This window comes from Gastrolobium bilobum, unplaced genomic scaffold (genome assembly GCF_033153095.1).
Source record: "Gastrolobium bilobum isolate Gb01-03AN ecotype WA unplaced genomic scaffold, APGP_CSIRO_Gbil_v1 utg23253, whole genome shotgun sequence".
Lineage (NCBI taxonomy): Eukaryota > Viridiplantae > Streptophyta > Magnoliopsida > Fabales > Fabaceae > Gastrolobium > Gastrolobium bilobum.
In genome coordinates, this window is record NW_026896935.1 from 163,112 (window position 1) to 183,363 (window position 20,252).

General features: G+C 30.8%; 1 protein-coding gene across 1 annotated transcript; it reads right to left on the bottom strand.

Moving 5' to 3' along the window:
- Positions 1–17,415: 17,415 nt before the first annotated feature.
- LOC133302851 (large ribosomal subunit protein bL21m) lies at positions 17,416–20,041 on the bottom strand. Its single transcript, XM_061502671.1, has 5 exons — positions 19,518–20,041; positions 19,343–19,423; positions 18,579–18,680; positions 18,022–18,096; positions 17,416–17,931 (listed from the first exon to the last, which is right to left on the bottom strand). Exons 1-5 carry the CDS (start codon positions 19,986–19,988, stop codon positions 17,812–17,814), a joined length of 849 nt encoding a protein of 282 aa, XP_061358655.1. The 5' UTR covers positions 19,989–20,041; the 3' UTR covers positions 17,416–17,811.
- Between the last annotated feature and the right edge of the window lie 211 nt (positions 20,042–20,252).

Consider the following 20,252-nt stretch of genomic DNA (forward strand, 5'->3'; position numbering starts at 1 on the left):
TGAATATATGTAGTTCAACATCAAATAAATGGAATCTAAAGGAATCCCTGTGAGTCTTGATAAACAAAACTAGAAGTTATAACAAAATGAGAATTAACATTTTCTCAAGGTTCCTTCCATTTTGATAGTCTAGAAAATTATACAATAAGATACATACAAATTAATATCTTGATTTAGTACAAAATCTATTCTAACACGCTTACCAAAAAAAAAAAAAAAACTATTCTAACACACTATATTGTAAGTTAACCATTGCACACAACTCAGGTATTTTGCACCTCAAATTTCATGAATAATAAAAATAAAAAGCAATTGCCTCCTTCTCTAGTTGGTCTGTGAAAAGAGAGAGAGAGAGAGAGAGAAACAACGTGGTACAACTAATTCATAGAAAATAAAGATATTTTAACATCCACGAAACAATCTATAATTTTTTCTAGTCAAATTAATCACAACTATATTGCTTTAATTGGAAGAACAATCCCAAAAACATTCCTTTAGATTTTAAATAGCATTGGAATTCATATGAAACCGCTTCTAACGTAATCACAGCTATAATTTTTGGAAGAACAATCCCAAAAACATAGAAAGTTATAATCTTTTAACCCCAACAAATTAGTAAATCAAAGCTAAAAGTTAAAAGAAAACAGGGTAAATTTGCAGAGCAAGGGACAGAACCATTTGCACCTTTGAGATGGTTGGACCCATATAAGCAATAACAGGCATAGACCTAATAAATCCAATGACTCTAAACACCAAATGAAGGAACTCCACCCAGAAGAACTTAACAAATTGAAAGTAGGAAACTTGGCTTTCAACTTCAAAAAACTATCGTGCTCTCTTCTTCTTCTTAGCTAAGAAATTTTCAGCCTTACTAGAAGAAGGAGAGAAGGGTATTGTTCAGATAGGCTTAGTTCCATGCCAACAATGGAGCTTTGGAACCATTGCAGGGAGATACTCTTTTCTCTCTGTGAAATGTTAAGGCTTTGGTGAAGGTGGGAACTTGTGTTAGTGTAACGAATGGAGCCTTTTTTCTTATATACAAAAAAATGAATAGAGTGACTATTCCAACCAACAGGGAAGAATATACCTGACAGTATAAGACACAAAACACTACATGAAGAGTAAGACAGTTAGTATGTAATTACCTGTTTGCCCTCCGTGTATATTTCACAAAAGTCAAAAACTTTGAAAGTTAATTATGGGGCAAAATTTCATTTTGATCATCCTTATGTCCCCTTTCTTTTCCTTTCTTCTGATGTTGTTTCATAAATAAATCATTGAACCTATTGACCTAATGGAAGGATTGGTGTCACTAAGTCACAATCAACTCTGTTTAAGTCTTATCAAACCTTGATGTGTCATTTTGGATTAGTACCAAAAGTGGTTTGATTTTGTTATCAAAAAAAAAAAAAAAGTGGTTTGATTTTGATTTTGTTTTTTTTTTGTTTTTTTTTTTTGTGGTTTAAATTGCCAGTGTGAGGGTTGTATTAGTGTTATATAACATAATGTAAGTGTTGTTTCCAACTCTCACATTAAAAGGGAGAGAGAGAGTAGAATGACGAAAGAGAAAGAAAAATATGTGGACCCCACCTCTTTAATGTGTGTGTAGGAAAGTGAAGTTATATTATGTTAAATGATAAACATAAAACCCGATAAATCATTAAAAATGTTGAAATATTTTTGGTTAGTTTATTATTATTATTAATTTTGGATATAGTTTATTTTATTAATACTTAATTGTTAAATTGATTTTTTTATACTTACTATATTTTCTTTTTTTGGGTATTTCATAATACAATAAAATATTACAGGCAAGCATAATTTTTAGAATATCATACAACTAATATCTTTTTGTATATAAAAAATAATTTATTTTTTAAAATTAGATTTATTTAAATGCAACAATAATTTATTTATTTTGTTACATAATGCACGTATAATCTAATAATTGTATATGTTTATTATCTTTTTGTTAGGGGTCCAAAGTAGATAGTATATTATTAATCAATCAAGCAATAATTTATCACAATAAGTGAGTTTGTCTTAACCAAAATAAGTGGATTTGTCTTAATCAAAAACATTAAGGTAAGGAGTTCATGAGTATTTCTATTTATATAATTCTCAGTTACACTATTTCTAATCAATATAAAATTATGAGGTAGGATCCTTTGATACCAGTGTCAAATTTAAAATTTAACACCTCATCTGAGAATCATTAAATAAAAAATTATCAATGGTGTCACATGCTTACAAATCAGAGTCGTTGATTTTTTGTGATCTAATAGCTCTCAGATGAGATGTCATCATACCTCTAAAATTATAGTCACACTTTGAATATTAAGAAAAATAAAAGAAAAGAAAAGTTAGTTTGAACAAATTAGTTTATTTTTAGATATATACACTCATAAACAATTTTAAACAAACAATTTTTTTTCCTTCTTTTGGGTAGAGAAGATTTTTGTTTTGTTTGATACTATAAAAATAATTAATTTTATGTATTTACTAAAAAGAAATTATTGAAAAAGCTACTTGATTAAGGACAAAAGCTATTTAGCTCTAAAACTTAAGTCTGAAAATTTCATTTTAAGCGAGAATCAAAATGTTCAAAATGAAGCTATTAGAATTAGTCTAATGATGAAAGGTTTGAGTAAATTGTATTAAGTTATGTGTTCAATTTTTATTTATATAAAAAAGAAGAAGAAGCAAGCTCAAAATGAGTTTTTTGACAGAAGATCAACATTCTTTTTTCTCCTTTCCTGTTTATGAGGTGTTTGGGCGGGTGTTTTGCCGATCCGAAACCCACATCATGTCCAAAATTGAATTTCATCCTCAAACCAACACATTTAGCAAAACTTCATTTAGGATATCTTTAAATCAATTTTAGAGTTAGGGTGGGTTTAATTTGCTAAAAATATAAAATAAAGGACAGTACAGAAAAAAAAATGCTTTGTTTTATTGTTAAATAATATACGTATTTGATAAAATAAAATAAAAAAACTCAAGCATCGTCGTAAATATTTAAGCTTGCATTTGATACATATTAAGCTACAATACAAGCACAACAATATAAAACAATGATATTCATGTATTGTACATTAATTTTTTCTTTAAAAAACGAAGAGGTAAGGATTAGTTTTTTATTTTATTCTTTTTTTCTATAGTCAATGTAGATAAATTATTTACATTGAGCTCAAAACGATGTCGTTTTGAAAATGAATATAGATAACTTATCTACATTCACTCACTGTAGAAACATTAAAGCCTTTTTTATGTGAAAAATATTTAGTAACTTAATTTTGTTGGTAACAAAAAATTAGAGATTTATATTTTTTTTGAGTTACTTTATGCCTGGACTGGAACTTATATTATCTGAATAATAAAATATAGTACACTTTTTTTTTTTTTTTTGTAAATAATATAGTACAATTTTTTGTGTGCTGTATTGTCCTTAATATTTTTAATTAGCAAAACAAACGCATCCTAAATTTTTTTTACCCATTAAACTAGGTCACAAAATCTTGTGCACAGCACAAAAAGAGAAAAACACAAATAACCCATACCTTATTCTAATCCTATTTGCATTGTAAAAAAATAATACACAACACAAAGGATATTATAACGAATTTTGTTATATTGCAACCACAAAGATAATAAAATTCTTAATATGTGCATTAGTCATCAAACAGTAATAAAATTTATCATATAACACAACCAGTTATGTTATCCTAATCAGTTATGTTATCCTAATTTATTTGTAATGTCACTCAATATGCGACAAATAATACCATAGTTAGCGTGCTAAGTGCAAAATAGTTACTATTAACTTGAGTTGGAAACATTTATGGCCAAAGTTAACTGTTTACCTATGCTTCAAAATCAGTAAATCACCCTGGAGATATATAAAAGTATCCAAATATACATCACTCAACTGCAAATTCCCTTTTTGTGCCAAACTAAGTATATTTTATGGAAAGTTCAGTTTATTCAGAATTAACATTCCATAGTATAATTAATACACGCCCATGTAATCATTGCAAGAAAAAAAAATTGTTTTCCTTCTTCTTTTTCGTGTAAAACGCTGTTTTGGAAAATAATTAAACATAACCAAACATACAGTTAATTGGTTATTATTTTGTTAAAATGATTATGCTTATTAATTAAAATTTCCACTCAGGCGTCTTTATTACAACTTTAGCCTTTTCACTGTTTTTTCCCATCGTCTTAGGCCTTTTTCTGTGAAGAAAATGAAAAAAATTATTTCATAATAAATAGGAGATAATTTGAGAGTAAAGCAATAAGTTTCATAGTTATTCTTCTTCTAATTATTTTAAGATCACACTTATTCCTATGAGACTGATTATGTCGGTTTTGATATTTGCAGTGTAGCTATGTACCATCATTTTGTACTGTGCCTTTTCACTAAGCTTCTGGATTTGGTTATTGAGATGACATAATGCACTTTGTAGGAAATATTTTCTATCGTTAGGATCACCCAATAATTTAATATTCTTTTTCACAACATTAATTTTTTCTTTTCTTTTTTATCTCTTTTATTTTTTCTCTTTTCTATTTTTATCCTCCCATTTACTATAAGTCACTACTTAAAAAATGTGGTCTCCGACAATAATAAATGCTCTCCATTTCGTGCATTTATGGTCCATTTGGTACGTGAGATTTTTAAAAATTTTCAGAAAATTAATTTTTTTTTTAATTTTTAATTTTCAGATATTATCATAAACTGAATATAAAAATCATATTTTTAAAAATTGAAATTTCTGAATAAAATTTTTTTTCATCTACCAAACACTCACAATGAACTTTGACACACTATAAATTTGTTATACATAGATTTAAATTGGAAAGAGGAATCAGTGAGGTTCGTGCCTAGTTTCCTCTTATCACTTTTTTCCGCCCCCTGATTTGAAGCTGGCTGACATAAAATGAAACAAGAGCAGTAACACACTAACACTGGTATTCAAGAAACTGATTTGACATAAAATGAATTTTGGGAGGACTTTTACATGTAAATTGACCCACCATACACAAGGAAAAAATTCGTTTATATGATATTTTGTTGATTTTTGTAATTGTGTTCGTGGAACAACAATAAAGAATCTCATACTTCTTACCAGTACGTCATTTAGTTTATTCTTTTTTAATTTGAACAGTTTCTTCAATATTCTTGATTAATTTGAACAGTTTTTTAAGGACAAAGAAGAAAATGGAAAGGCAAGAGAAAAAGAAAAGAATAACGCAAATCTTAGACGAACGAAAACTAAACAAAAAACTAATCCTTACCAATATATATATAAAAAAAAAAAAAAAAACTTTAACTGATTAATTAATCCTCTATCAGTACTGTTCATCATCTTGAGAGTTAACAAAATTAAATCCAAGTGTCATCAAAAGAAATAAAATATCTCTTACATTTTCTCTCTATTGATTGAAGGAGGATATAAACAATGGGAAATACATCCCTCCTTTAACAGCAAAACAAAATCATATTCCTGCTGACCCATCGATAAATATGTAAGCATTTCCTTTGTTTTTTAATTTTTGTTTGACAGTGGAACCCACCAAAACTTGTGTCTGCAGGAATTTTATTTGTTTTGCGGTTAAAGAAGGGATGTATTTCCCATAAACAATATTACATAAAGAATTAATTCAATACAAAAACTTAAATTGATAGATGAAGGTTAGATTATGATTTCATATATTTTATCTCTAACACATTCCTTCGTTCAAAAGCTTTTTGCATTTGAAGCATGGATAATATACATGCCTAACTTTTTGATTTATTTATGCTAATTTTAATTTATGGACTGGGTGGTGATGATGGAAACTTGTGAGTGTGACTATTTAATCACAGTAATATCATGTAAAAAATTCATTAAACCCAAAAATTTAAGTTGTTGAGTGAATATCATATAATGATTTTATATATTATATCTAGGGAAAATATTTTCTCATGTTGCACGAGAATTCAATTCTCATATTGTGATCTTTCGATTTGCGTGCAAAACTTTTCTTTTCTTTTCTTTTTTTAATAAATGTGGAATCCACCCTTAGCTGAGTCACAGTATAAGAATTTAATTCTCGTTGGAGAAAATCAAACCCCTTGTATCTATTACAAGTATCGAACTTCTCTTTCCTAACAAAAGCAAAATGTTCATCCGAATCCCACAAAACGTGTACCATAGAAATTAAGGAGCTTTACAAGAAAGCTTTAATCACTTCATTTCTTTTTGTGGAAACTGTTAACAACATTTGTCAAAAAGTAATTGAAAGTATTTGAAGCCAAGAATAATTGTCACTTATATGCTTTAGTGTACAAGCATTCAATTTGCCGATTATAATTACCAATTTCTAACAATCATGCAAGGTTATCTTAAGTTTATTCTCCTGGATATGCTTGTTTAACATGTTACTTTTCTTGCCAAAACAAAGAATATCCTTGATGCTTCAAAACAGAGTGGGATGGTTTTACATAAAAATGTAGACTTAGCATGATCTAAAGGCAAAAGGACAATTTGTTATGAATGTTTGTAGAGACAAGTGTCAATCTTTTTTTCCTATTACAAGACAGAATATGCTAAGTCGAAAATTTCCTTTACAGACAACAAAAAGAGAGGATATATATTATGAGCCAATCAATTTGGCTCTATAGTATGTATGAACTGAACCACAAAACTAGAAGAATTTCTTTTCTTAGTTGCCAATGTTGGAAGAATGTGATTAAGCACTGACACTGTCTAAATGGAAAGGTAGAACATGCCACTAACTGAAAATGACCAACTCCTAACAACTTTTCTCACTTCCTATTAACATAGTATTTTTTTTAAACCTTTTATTTTGTTTTCCTTTTTGTTGGGTGGATTCCTGATTGGCAGTGCTTTTTGTACTTTGATATGCATGTGCCCAAGATTTGATTCCAAATTCCATTGACCTTTGATGATTGCTCGGGGACCAAGTTATGGAGATATGAAAGTTCTTATTTAATAGTCAAGCATTTAAAAGTAGCACTTCCTGAAATGTTTTGGACTTCTGATGTTTAAGTATAACCCACTTGTTTATGCACAACTTTTCTGGTTCAAATCCTACCTCATAATGCTCTAGTTTTCTTGTTGAACAGCCTAGACAGAAAAACCACTAACTACTTGATTCAATGGAATCCTGCAGGTTTATTGTCAATAAGAAATTCACCACAGGTAGTTCTTGTTTTGTCATTACTTATCTTTGAAGTAATGCTATCTAAGCAAAACACAGTTTACAAGTTAGTTTCCAACGCCAGAACGTGAACATCATTAAGAAACAACAACAACAACAACACTTGGAGTCTTATCAGAGGTTACTGAATTTTAGTTTATGTACATGGTATTAGTCAAATTGAGGTCAGAAATTAGACACGTCTTCATATAAGTATGATGGGTTTATCTTTCAATTTTTTTTTTCGGCAGTAATTAAGGCTTGTACTACCCAAGCATGATACAGCCACGTTAGGCAGAATGGATGATTAAAAATTGCAACTTTAGTTTCATCTGCACCACTTTTGTTCATATGTGCTATTGGCCATAAACTATTTTTTTAAGTGCTCAAGGATCAACAGTGTATGCCATTTGCTAATGGTTTTCATGAATGTTTTCTAACTTTTGCTCTGTTGCATTAAATTATTTGCATAGTGGATCACTTGCATTTAACAATTATAAGGCCAATCTGCACTAGTGCAGGTTCAAAAAAAGCACAAGAAAATTCATATACTCCTTCCTCCTTTTGTATCATACTTTTTTCGGTGCATACAATATAATTCACATAGCAAGAAGTCAATTTTCAAGGCATATGGTGAAAGCTCCACATTGCTAGGCTTTACAGCACGATTTGAGCCACCAGTGCACCATTATAATAATATACTTCTGAAATGGGTGTTTACGTGTCAGTTTTGTTTGTGCATGTTTGTGCGGGTCCCTCATGGAAAACTAGAGATAGATATTAACCGATGAAGGTGCATATGGAATTATTCTACTTCCCAATGTTGTACAACTGAAATGCATAATCACAAGTGAAAGTTATCACAGAAGTGCTTGCACACGTTTTAAAATGACCACATTAAACAATGCATGTGCAGGAAAACATCACCTAAAAGTTCTTCTATTAGAACAATAGAAAAAAAAAAGCATGTATGGGAAGAACAAAAAATGCTCTCTGATTGTGTTGGTTCACTATTGCAGAATAACAACCATGAGCTGATGGCAATGATGGCAAAGGATATACATGAATGAACAAAATACAAAAAATAAATACAATCATGATTTTGTTTTTTGAAAGTCTATGTTCTAAAAATCAAGATTCCCAAACTACATATCATCACCACACGTAGTGCATTAATGACATGGAAAACTGCTATTAAGAAGATATTCTAATGATTGTGTATTGAAGAAGGTTTATGATCAAATTTTAGTGAGGCGAAATAAGGTATCTTTCACAAGACAAGAATAGGGAAAGGACACTTTGTTTGAGAATTTAAGACTCAAGCAAATGTTCTCAATCTATTTTTACTTTTCCAGCGTTTATCAATATCTTTTGTTCTTTTCTCAAACCAAGTAGTTAGTGCATCCACTGTGACTTGCATTTTAAAAGGGAAATTAAGATATTGAGAAATGCAGAGAGAGAGAGGAAATCCACTTGTTAGCAAAATCCTTGTTTATTGCAAAACAAAGGTAGGGTTGTAATTGGTCCTCCACTATTAGTAAAATAATCATTCCAACTGAATTTCAAAACCACTAGCAGGATAGTGCTTCATAATATTCACAACCAAGATGGACCTTTAGACATGTATTTGGTCAGAATTGTCTTCTTCTTTTTTAATCAAAAAAAAAAGAAAAATATTTTTGTTTTTACTGTAGAAGTTTTTTCTACGTCACACTCACATAAAAATAAGTTGGCCCATTTTGAAAAGAATAAAGAAAAAAAATTAATAAGATCTACTCATTTTTATATGAGTGTGAGAAACAAAAAAATTCTATCGCAAAAGCAGAAATATTAAATCTAAAAAAAAACCATTGTGAACAGTATTAGCATTATAAACAATGTACATGAAATTCTAACATGCGAGGGTAGTGGTGAAAAAATTCTTGTATAAACTCTTATCCTTGTACTTTTATTTTATTTTTTAATAATTTCAACATTGTGCAATGCACATTTTCGACTGTTCCAAGCATTATAAAAATAAAATAAAAATTTGTCGCTCATATTTATCTCAATTTAATTTTTGAGAATTAACTCTTTTAAAAATCTTCTAAGATAAATGATTATTTCTCCAAAATCAGCTGATATAGTTGGAAAACAAATGTATTAATCTTGCAGCTATTGGAAATATTCAACCGTAAATAATGACGAAGTCCCGTATTAATTAGAAATGAATCAATTAAGGATGATATAAGCACAAAAAGACACATAATTCTATGGCCTTAAAGTTTTGTGTTGACATGGTATCAAACCATATGTAAAATAATTTTTTATGCATGGAAAAAATGTTACAAAATTATGTAAAAAGGCTATCATATTTATTAATAATTGTTAATTTTCTATAAATTTTATCAACAAAACATAAATATTAATTTATTCCCTTTCTAAAAATAAAATGTTTTAAATTTTACGAATAAATTTACATATTTACAAAAATTATATAAATATTGAATTTTTTATTTGTAATACTCATGCCAAAAAAAAAAATTATCGATTAAAAATGCAATAACTTTTCCCTCAAATGAGGAGTGTTATATTTATCACCTAAAAGTTTTACAATTTTTTATAATTTATTTTTTCACGTTTAATTTTCGTCAATCTAATGATTATAATTTATTAAAAGTTAATAATTAATAATAAATGTGGCACAATAAATCATAACCGTTGAATTCACAGAAATCATATGTGAAAAATAAGTTATAAGAGATTATAAAATTTTTAAGTTGTAAATATAACGCTCCTCTATTAATATATATATTTTTAATCATTATCCATAAGATGTGAATGAAATTGTACCTTATAATAAATAATGAATTTTTTTTTTCTTTTCTGAACATTAAATTCAATTTGTACTCAAGCTGATTAGTCTGTCCTTAGTATTGACTAACTATAAATTAATGAGTAAAATATGCTAATGGTACGCACTCAGAAAGACTTTTAAAAATAAAAAATAAAAAAACATCTCTGGGCAAGATGCATCGGGTACGTGTAGTGCTTGAGGATTGTGTTCTTTTGTTTCTCCGTTTGTTTTTGGATTACTATTACACCTTTTCTTTATTCACCGAAACATAAACTATACAATGGGTTACTATGTGGCCCAAAATCCAATTGCCAAATTATAATATTAATCTTACACTTTGGTCGGCCATTACGACCGGATTATCATGTTAATCCTACACTTTTGTCGGTCATTTTTAGCAGGCTATGTTATATTCTCTCGGAATATTCAAACACGGATCTACGGCTTTTCTCTCTTATGAATACAAGGTTATGTCTTTAGCTACGCACTTTCTAATATTTATATATTTCAGTTCAACTTCTTACTGACTTGAGAGTTAAGGTCTTTGAAGATGCACCACTATCTGTCACTCCCTAGAACCACCACATTAGGAAAAAAAAAACATTTCAGAAACTACTCCACCTATCCGATTTGTAAAGAACTTTGAAATTGAAATGTATTACCTATTACTAAATTGAATACTACTTAGAGACAATAAACAAATAATACATCAAGATTTGTTGTCCTTTCTTTTGGATTGGTCCCTCTGCTTCACACAATTTTTCCCCCCATTTCCCATTACAGGATGAAAATGACACAATCAGTAAATATCATCCAAATATTCACATCACTCCAACAGACCTAGTCAGCTTTTCACGTTGTCATACATAAGCAAGGGTCTTCACCCTTGATCATCGTCTTCAGAGGTATATTCCCGTGCTCACCACACGGCTCCGTACGTAGAGGTATATTTTTAACTCCGCATATTCTATGCCCTACGTATATTGACTTGAGCGTGGGGTATATGCAGATACACTAACCCCTCTTGCACACTAGTGTCGTATTTGGTATGATGTATAAAGCATGATAGTATAAGCTTATAATATATATTATGACATTTTTAGTTATTTGATGTGACCATCATATAGTATAAGTGGTAGAGTAGTTTCCCGCGAAATGGCGCGGAATCGCGCCACTATAGCGCAAGATCGCGCCACAACTCTGGAAATTGGCCTAAGAGAATCTGGCGCGGAATCGCGCCACTATGGCGCCAAAGGTTTCTAATATTGTTGGGTGTTACGATATGTATCTTATCTTAAGTATCTGTTAGGATTGTTTCTGCACCTATTTGATAGGATCCCATCAGATTGTTGCACCAACTTAGGATTAGTTTAGCTGTTAGTATAGCTGTTATTATTTTGCTGATACCGTGCAACAGCCTTCTTTGTACTCTTTGTATCTTCGTGTATATAATATACACTTCATCAATGGAATAGATAACGAGTGATTGATGCCATTTAACAATAAGTTTATACAGTAGAACCCTTTAATACATTAAGGGTATATTTGGTGTGACGTATATATAAGGCATGATAGTATAAGCTTATAATATACGTTATGACATTTTCAGTTGTTTGGTGTGACCATTGTATAGTATAAGCTTATACAGCATAATCCCTTAATACATCAAAACGATGTATAACTTAATCCGGCCTAAGGGTGAGGGATAAGGCCTGATAAGAGATTGATGTATTAACATCGTTGACTAATGTAATTCTCAAAAATTAATATATATATTTTTTTTGGTAAACCAAAAATTATATATTATTTTAATTTTAATCTATTAAAATAAAAATTCATTTTTCAATATATTAATTTTTAAAATATTGAATTTTTTTTATAAAAATTAATTTATATTTTGGACACACTGATCAATAAATTTTTATAAAAATTAATATCATGACATTTTTTGAAAAATTATATAAATTCTTTATTAAAGGATATTTTTATTAAAAATATTTATTTTTATCATATATAGTATTATACAGTGCATTACCAAATATTAGATGATATTATCTTATACAATATATTATTTTATACAATACCGTGCCAAACGCTGGATAATATTAAAATTCAATCAGGTCTTATACAATCAGGCCTTATACTATCAGGTCTTATCCTATACTATGCACCAAACATGCCCTAAAATGATGTATAACTTAATCAGGCCTAAGGGAGTGCGATTAGACCTGATAAGAGGTTGATGTATTAACATTGCTGAACAATGCAATTTTCAAGAATTAATATATTATTTTAATATTAATATATTAAAATAAAAATTAATTTAAAATATTGGAGATTTTTATTTTTCATAAAAATTAATATATTTTTTGGATACACTGATCAATAAATTTTTATAAAAATTAATATTATGTGACATATTTGAAATAATTATATAAATTCTATATTAAAGGGTAGTTTTGTTAAAAATATTTATTTTTATCCTATCTAGTATTATATAGTGCATTATCAAATACTGGATGATATTATCTTACACAATACTATGTCAAATACTGGATAGTGCTAAAATTTAATTAAGTCTTATATAATCAGACCTTATATTATCAGATCTTATATTATCAGATCTTATACTATCAGACCTTATCTTATATTGTACACCAAACATGCCCACACGGAGGAGCCGCATACCCTTGCATGAAAATTTTTAATGATATTATATATCATTTTTTTAAAATATAATATAAAAATTTATTAGTATATAATTACTTAACAACTTAATCTTTAGGAATAATATATTACTTGACAGGTATCAAATATTTTGTAACCAAGAGGTTCAGAATTCAATTATTGTTACTCTTCGTTATTTCAATAATTTTCTAACAAATATTGTAAAATTTCTTTACACATAGGTGAGTCCAACCTTCAAGTTCAATAAGCTATTATCAAGAGAGTATATTAAAGTATAACATAAAGGTAATAATATTTTTTATGTTATAGGAGATATAGAGTTATACTTACCACCAGTTAAACTTATCATATTTACAACCAACCTAATCACCGTTAGATTAGAATTAAATCTAATGGTGATTAATTACACATTATAATCTTAACTTTTTTTCTCACATCTTCTCTCCTTCCTCTCTAGGTTTTCATCCCCTCTCTGTCTTTCTCTAGTTCTTTTTTTTTTTGGCAAACAAAAGGGGCAATGCCCCAAAAACAACAAATCCAAAACAAAAGAGCAAGAAGAAATAAACTAATCAGGTGCAGCAGCCTAAATCTGAGCAGAAGACCACTCCAGATCAGTGAACTGAGTAATAAAAAAATACATTTTTAATAAGATTAATGAACCACTTAACAAATTTTTCATTGTCTTTGACAAACCCAGGCTATTGCAGTATATTCTATTATTCTTAATCTTCATAGGATCCATGGACATTCTCAGTTTGAATAATATATTGCCCAAGTATCCGGATCATTTCTCCTTCAGGGTGTTGGAAGCCTTTACCACAAATGCTTTAGAATTTTTGTTTTATATACTCATCAATTATCCTTCCTTGCCTAAAAGTGGCGAGGCTCTCATGTATGTTTTCTTGAGTTCGATCTCTAAATTGTTGAATCAAGGCTACCATTGATTGAACCTTCCAAATCTAGAGAGAGAAAGAGGCAGACAGAAAGGGGATGTGAGAGAAAAAATTAAGATTATGATGTGTAACTAATCACCGTTAGATTTAATTCTAATCTAACAGTGATTAATTTGGTTGTAAGGGTGATAAATTTAGTTGGTGGTAAGTATATGAAGGTGTGGGGCTTATATTTTCTTTTTCTCTTTCTTCCTTTCACATGGACTTATCTCCTAGTCTCCTACAATATGAGAAATATTAATCTCTAATATAAAATATTAAATTCATTCACAAATTCTTATTAATATTTTATAGTGTTTGATGTTTCACATGTTGCAGGAGATAAAATTATTTTCTATACACATAAAAAAGTGTATAAAGCCTATGTGGGGCCATAGGAAGAGAAGAGAAAAAAAAATATACCGCACATACTTTTATGTGTGTGTAGAACATAAAATTATCTCTTATAACATGAGAGAGATTAAACCTTATTTTATAAAGGATTTAATGTTTCTCATGTTGTAGGAGATAAATTCTATCTCATATATACACATGAAAGTGTGTGGGGCCCATGTAGGCATATGTGAAAAGAAGAGAGAAAGAAAAAATATGAGTCTCACATACTTTTATGTATGTATAGGAGACATGAGAAACTTTAATCCCTAATATAAAATATAAAATTCATTCACAAATTCTTATTAATATTTTATATTGTTTGATGTTTCACATATTGTAAGAGATAAAATTATTTCCTACTTACATAAAAAAATGTATAGGACCTATTTGGGGCCATATGAAGAGAATAGAGGGAAAAAAATATAGACCTTATATAATTTTATGTGTGTATAAGAGATAAAATTATCTATTATGACATGAGAGACATTAAACTCTATATTATAAAGGGTTTAATGTTTCTCATATTATAGGAGATAAATTTTATCTCCTATGCATAAATGAAAATGTGTGAGGCCTACGTGTGTTAATGTAAAGAAAAGAGAGAAAAAGAGAAAATACGAGCCCCGCGTACTTTTATGTATGTATAAGAAATACATTTATCTTTTATAACATAACAAACATTAAAACATTTTATAAAACATTATGCGGTTGGTACGACTTTATTACATGGGTTCGCTTTTTCTGCAGTTACTGCAGATAAGTTATCTACAGTAAGTCCAATACGATGTCGTTTAGGGGCAGAAATCATGGTATTTTTGTAATTTTAATTTATTTCAGGGTTATAATAGTCTTTATATTTATAATTTTTTAAGATTTCAATACCAAAACGACGTCGTTTTGAGAATAAATGCAGATAAGTTATCTGCATTAACTGCAGAAACATTTTTCCCTTATTACATTTCACTATTTAATTTATTTTGATGTATGTACGTGGAAGGAAACTAGATGTTTACCCTCTTTCTCTTATTTGTTGATTAAAAATGAAAACCCTTTCTGATAGTGGGAAAATAATTTGACGGTCCCTCTCTCTCTACTTTCTTCTTTTCTCTCTTCTCTTTCTTTTTTTCTCTCTCTTCACTTTTGTTTTTACCCGAGTCATGTGAGCCGGGAGCGCTAAATAATTGCTCCATGTCTGTCTAATAGATTTAAGAAAAGGGTTGAGAAGCGATACAAGTTAAATCAAAATGAAACTTGCACCATCAAATTTAAAAGCAAGGATATCTGCAGATTGTGCACAGTGAAAACAAAATAGTGGTTACATGTAAAAGCAACTTCATCGCAATCTCAAACAATTACAATAGTAAATCAGATAACCGCAAACTTTTATAGCTTTTTAAAAATATTTTATATATCATTAATAGTGGCAAGAAGTGGAGTAGCTGTTGCAACAAAAAATTCATTAGCATAATCATAATTAAAACGAAAGTGGGAGCTGCGGAAGTGCTTTATTATTAGCCAAGTCATTGTATGTAGTTAAATGAGATTGATAGGTGACCTAGAAAGTTAATCCACTTAGAACCACTTTGTTCTACAAGTTAGTCCGCTTAAAACCACTTTGTTCCATTGAAAGAGATATTCTTCCACTTCTTATTCTCTTTAACCATTTCAACGCCCCACACAACTAGAGGTGACAAACTGGACGGGGCGGGGCTACTCCGCCATTAACTCGCCAAAAAATGAGTCACCCTGTCCCGCCTCGATTTTGAAAGTGGGCTGAAAAACTCAACTCGCCTTGCCCCGCCCCGTTTGGTGGATTGGCCCGCCAACGCAAGCCTATTTTACACTGATCCATCTCGATCCGCTTATGCCCGCCGTCAACCTACCAAAAAATGAGCTTGACTCGCCCCGCTCCACTTTTGAGATGGATTGAAAAACTCAGCTCGTCTCGTCCCGTTTAGCTGATGGGGCGGATTGGTCCGTCGAGCCGAGCCCATTTTGTCGGCTCTACACACAACACACAAAAAAGTTACCCTTGAGTTGGAAATGAGAATGGAAGAGAAAAATCTTTACCATGGACATTTTCAATGTTATTAATATTGATAATTTATATAAAGGTTTTAAAACAATTTATTGACCTCCCCTAGTTTTAAAAATTATAATAACATCCTCAAATTTTCATCAACTATAATTTTTTCTCAACATTTAGGCAAAAATACTCGGATTAACGCATAAGAATTATTTTTTTATGAGAAAGATCAGTGTATTTTATAATACAAATATTTAAGTACATAGAAATAAAAATTATTCAGTTGCCAGACACAAAGCATTAAAAGTGATGATCATGCGTTTGTTTATGTCGGTGGGGGGAGGCAGGGGTCCATCCAGAGTGTACTCACTGATTGAAGCATGTTTACGGGCTTATCATGCCTCATGATGGGAAAGCCTTATGACAGAATTGGTTTTGCGGGGTCTAGCAAATGAGCAAGTAAGTGGTGGAGAGGCCCATCCTAATCAAGTCCAAGGTCAACCATGGTGTGGGAAACTGGGAACACATGTTTGCTCATTCACTTTTGCATTACTCTCTGCAATAATCAAGAACTATATATGTTTGCAGTGAATAGGTTGAATTCTAAGGTTGTCACCGGGAAATTGTGAAAAATATAAAGCTGTCATTGTTTCTATCCAAAGTTTTGTAACAATACCAAGTTTGGATGTAACTTGTCATGGACAATGACACGGGTTTGATTGTTTTGTTGGAAAGGTCAACATTCTGCCTAAACAAAGCCTAGTAAGAGTTTGAATCAGATCGAAACATAGTGTAATCCTTAAGGATTCATCATTCATAAATGGCTTCTTTTGTCTTTCTTCTTACCCACAAGAGCAAAGCATATATGTTTGCCAGCTAACACTTTGTTAAAGGATAACTTCTGAACCGGACATTTCTCTTGTATTCATATATGCAATCTTGATGGGGGCTTCATCCTCTGCAGTCAGAGAACATACCCCTCGACAGAATATTAACACTAGCACAGAAGGGTAACGTAACTAGTTTATCAACCAATCAATTCATATAACAAATTTGACAAATTTTGGGAGAGGAAGGAGATGGGAAAAGTAACTTGACAAGTGGTCTGTTTGGAATATGAACTCCAGATTAAGCAATGTCCAAAGAGAGTTTATGCCAATGCCACTTTTGAGTCTAATAGAAACGTTTTTCAATCCTTTCAGCAAAATATTTCGACAAAGTACACAGTAACACACAAATGCAGACCTGGTATTTTGGTCAAGATATATCAAGATATTGTCTTCAAATAAGAATCACATAAGAATCCTTTTTCACCTTATCTTCAGTTTTTCCCTGCACAGGATGTGAAAGATGAAGTTTGCATACTTTATTTTTGTCAGAAGTCGGTACAATGCATGATATAGTATCATGCTTTCAACTAAATAGAATCCGGGAGTAAATACTAAATTTCTTGAGACCATGAAACCTGTTTAAGAATGAATGAATTCATTTTCAAACATTGAACCACTAAATATAGCATTACAAAGGGAAAGGAAAAATTTTGTGTAATCAATCCTACAAAACCACACCTAGCAGATGGTTGACCATTTCCACCTAACATGAAGTTGCGCACGTAAATGGAGCTTATCAGCAATACAATTATGCTCATTACATAGCATCCAACTGGCAAAACTCATTGAGACATACAGATAGCAATTACTGTCAACGGCCAAGGGTATACATCCTTTTTAAGCAGTAACTGCAACCTTTTCCCGTTCCTTCTTAGCAGCTTTTGAAGGCTTTTCAGCTAATACATTTTTCGGTTTCTCAATTCCTTGAATATCAGTTATCCTTAACTTGGTCAACTCCTGAAGATGATAATCATGCATCAAGCACGTTAAATATCAACAATTTGTTATGAAAACATGGTCTTATTAAATAATTGCTTTTCAACACACCTGGCGATGTCCTTTGGTTCTTCGGTAATTCTTTCTTCTCTTTTTCTTAAAAATAATTACCTTTGCATCAAGTGCCTGGGATAAAGGAAAAATAAGCACACATGAAAGCATATACATGGAAAGGAAAACAAATATACAGTGATTCAAAAAAGAACACGAAATTTCATCATTGCATAACAGATATCAAAAGCTATTAGAAGCAAGACAAATATATGGCATGGATGCAGATAACAGGGGACCAGCCACTGACAATTAAAGTTTACAGGATATCATACTATTAGAGGAAAATCATATGCGTATGCATGAATTAAATTCAATATATAATTCTTTTAATTTTCTCAACTAATTGAAATTATGTCATTTAGTCACAATTCTGATTCCATTATATTATGATTGTAAATGTGTGAATGGAAAGAAAATCAATTGCAACCTCGACGCAAGAAAACACTGAAAGAAGAATGATCATTCTATTCCAAACCTATTCCATTCCAACTCCCATCATAAGAAAGCTGATTCTGCATACCAAATTTAATTGAATTGGGAAGTTCTACACTTACATGTTCCTCAACAACAGCATGAACAGCCGAATCTGGCACTATGGGTCTGCCAATAATTGTCTGACTAGCGGAGCCAAGCAACAAAACTTTGTTTAGAATCAACTGTAATGGGAAAAAAGAATAATGGAATATTCAATTAACTGGCATGAAAGATCCCATAACAAAGAAAATAGCAAATAATTAGTACACAGAAAACAAGCCACTTATTAATATTTGAGAAAATTACTGACATAATTATTATACTGCAATTACACAAACAGAGTGGTTCATCATAGAACTATCAAAGTGGTAAGCTGCGAGGGGGGCAATAAAAAACTGCATTTCACAAAACAAAACAAAAATCCAACGCTAGTTATGAAAAAATATCATTGCCAATGTATATGGGGGAAAAGAAAGGAAGTGTTTGGATTTAACAAAAAATTTAAGATAGAATCTTTTAATCAAGCACTAAAAGAAAGAAAAAATACAATCAGAGATTTCTCGAAACAAATGCAATAATGTTATTGCTCATAATCTAAATCTTAATCATTAGCACAATATCATGTCATTATGAAATCAAATCAACTGAATATATACACAGTGAAGTTATAATAATATAAGTCATACATTGATCCTCGAGAGTCCATCCTTAAGTTAAAGTTTAAACCAATAAATGATCCATAAACACCCCCATTTTGGAAAGAACCCTCTACCTGAAGCCCAATCATACTCAAAACACTAATTTTAGGGTATTATATACAGGTGCAAGCAAAATGGTCACTCACCTTATCATTCACTTCGCAAAATTTCAATCTTTCAGTGAAAATGCTGTCCCCGTTGCTTACTTTAAACTGGTGCGAACCAATCTTAAACCAAAAAAAAAAAAAAACACAATTATTAAAAAGGAGACAAAAAACGAAAAACTGATACACAGAATCACACAAGGTTTGCAAATTGAACCTGAACAACAGCGAAAACAGGCTCGTAGGGCTTAAAAACTTGATCGTTCTTGTTAAGGGGTTCCATTACTTTGTACCCAATTGCCACTGCTTCTGCTTCCTTCTCCTCCGCCGTATACACCTTTTTTCCCCTTGACACCGAAACAAAACCTTCTTCCTCCTCCTCCTCTTCTTCTTCTTCTTCATCGTCATAATCATAATCATCATCATCTTCATCTTCTACTTCTTCATTATTGCCTTTGTTGATGTGATCATCTTGTTTGGTGGAAGAGAAATAGCGTAGGTGAGACCATTGTGCAAAAGCAGAGGTGGGTCTGGAATTGGTGAAAATGGGAAGAAGGGTTGATGAAAGGTTAGGGATAAGAGGTGGGTTTGTAAAAGGGGGCACAGAGAATGATGATGGGTTTGTGAAGAGAAAGTTTGTAGCTTGTGCTTGGCGCGTTAGAGCTTGCAGGCACCTTCTATTCGCCATGGTTGCTTCTGTTGTAGCTTAAGCTAGGTTTTGAAACACTGTCACTCACTCACACTAGTCCCTCACAAAAACCTAAATGGGCCTAAGCCCACAAAACATTTGTTGTTTGACTATGAATGGAACAAGCTCATGAAGCATTTTTGAACATGTAATTTGTTCATCATATTTAAAACCGAAATATCATTTTTTTATTTTTTTTATTGTGTTATATCTACAATTATGTCTTACATCTCTTTGGAAGATAACATATTCTGTAGGATTTCT

Coding starts and splice junctions, on each gene's coding strand:
- LOC133302851 (XM_061502671.1), bottom strand. CDS start 19,988: ATGGCGAATAGAAGGTGCCTGCAAGCTCTAACGCGCCAAGCACAAGCT. Junction 19,424..19,517: donor CTGTTTTCGCTGTTGTTCAG/GTTCAATTTGCA, acceptor TTTTGGTTTAAG/ATTGGTTCGCACCAGTTTAA. Junction 17,932..18,021: donor GAACCAAAGGACATCGCCAG/GTGTGTTGAAAA, acceptor TATCATCTTCAG/GAGTTGACCAAGTTAAGGAT.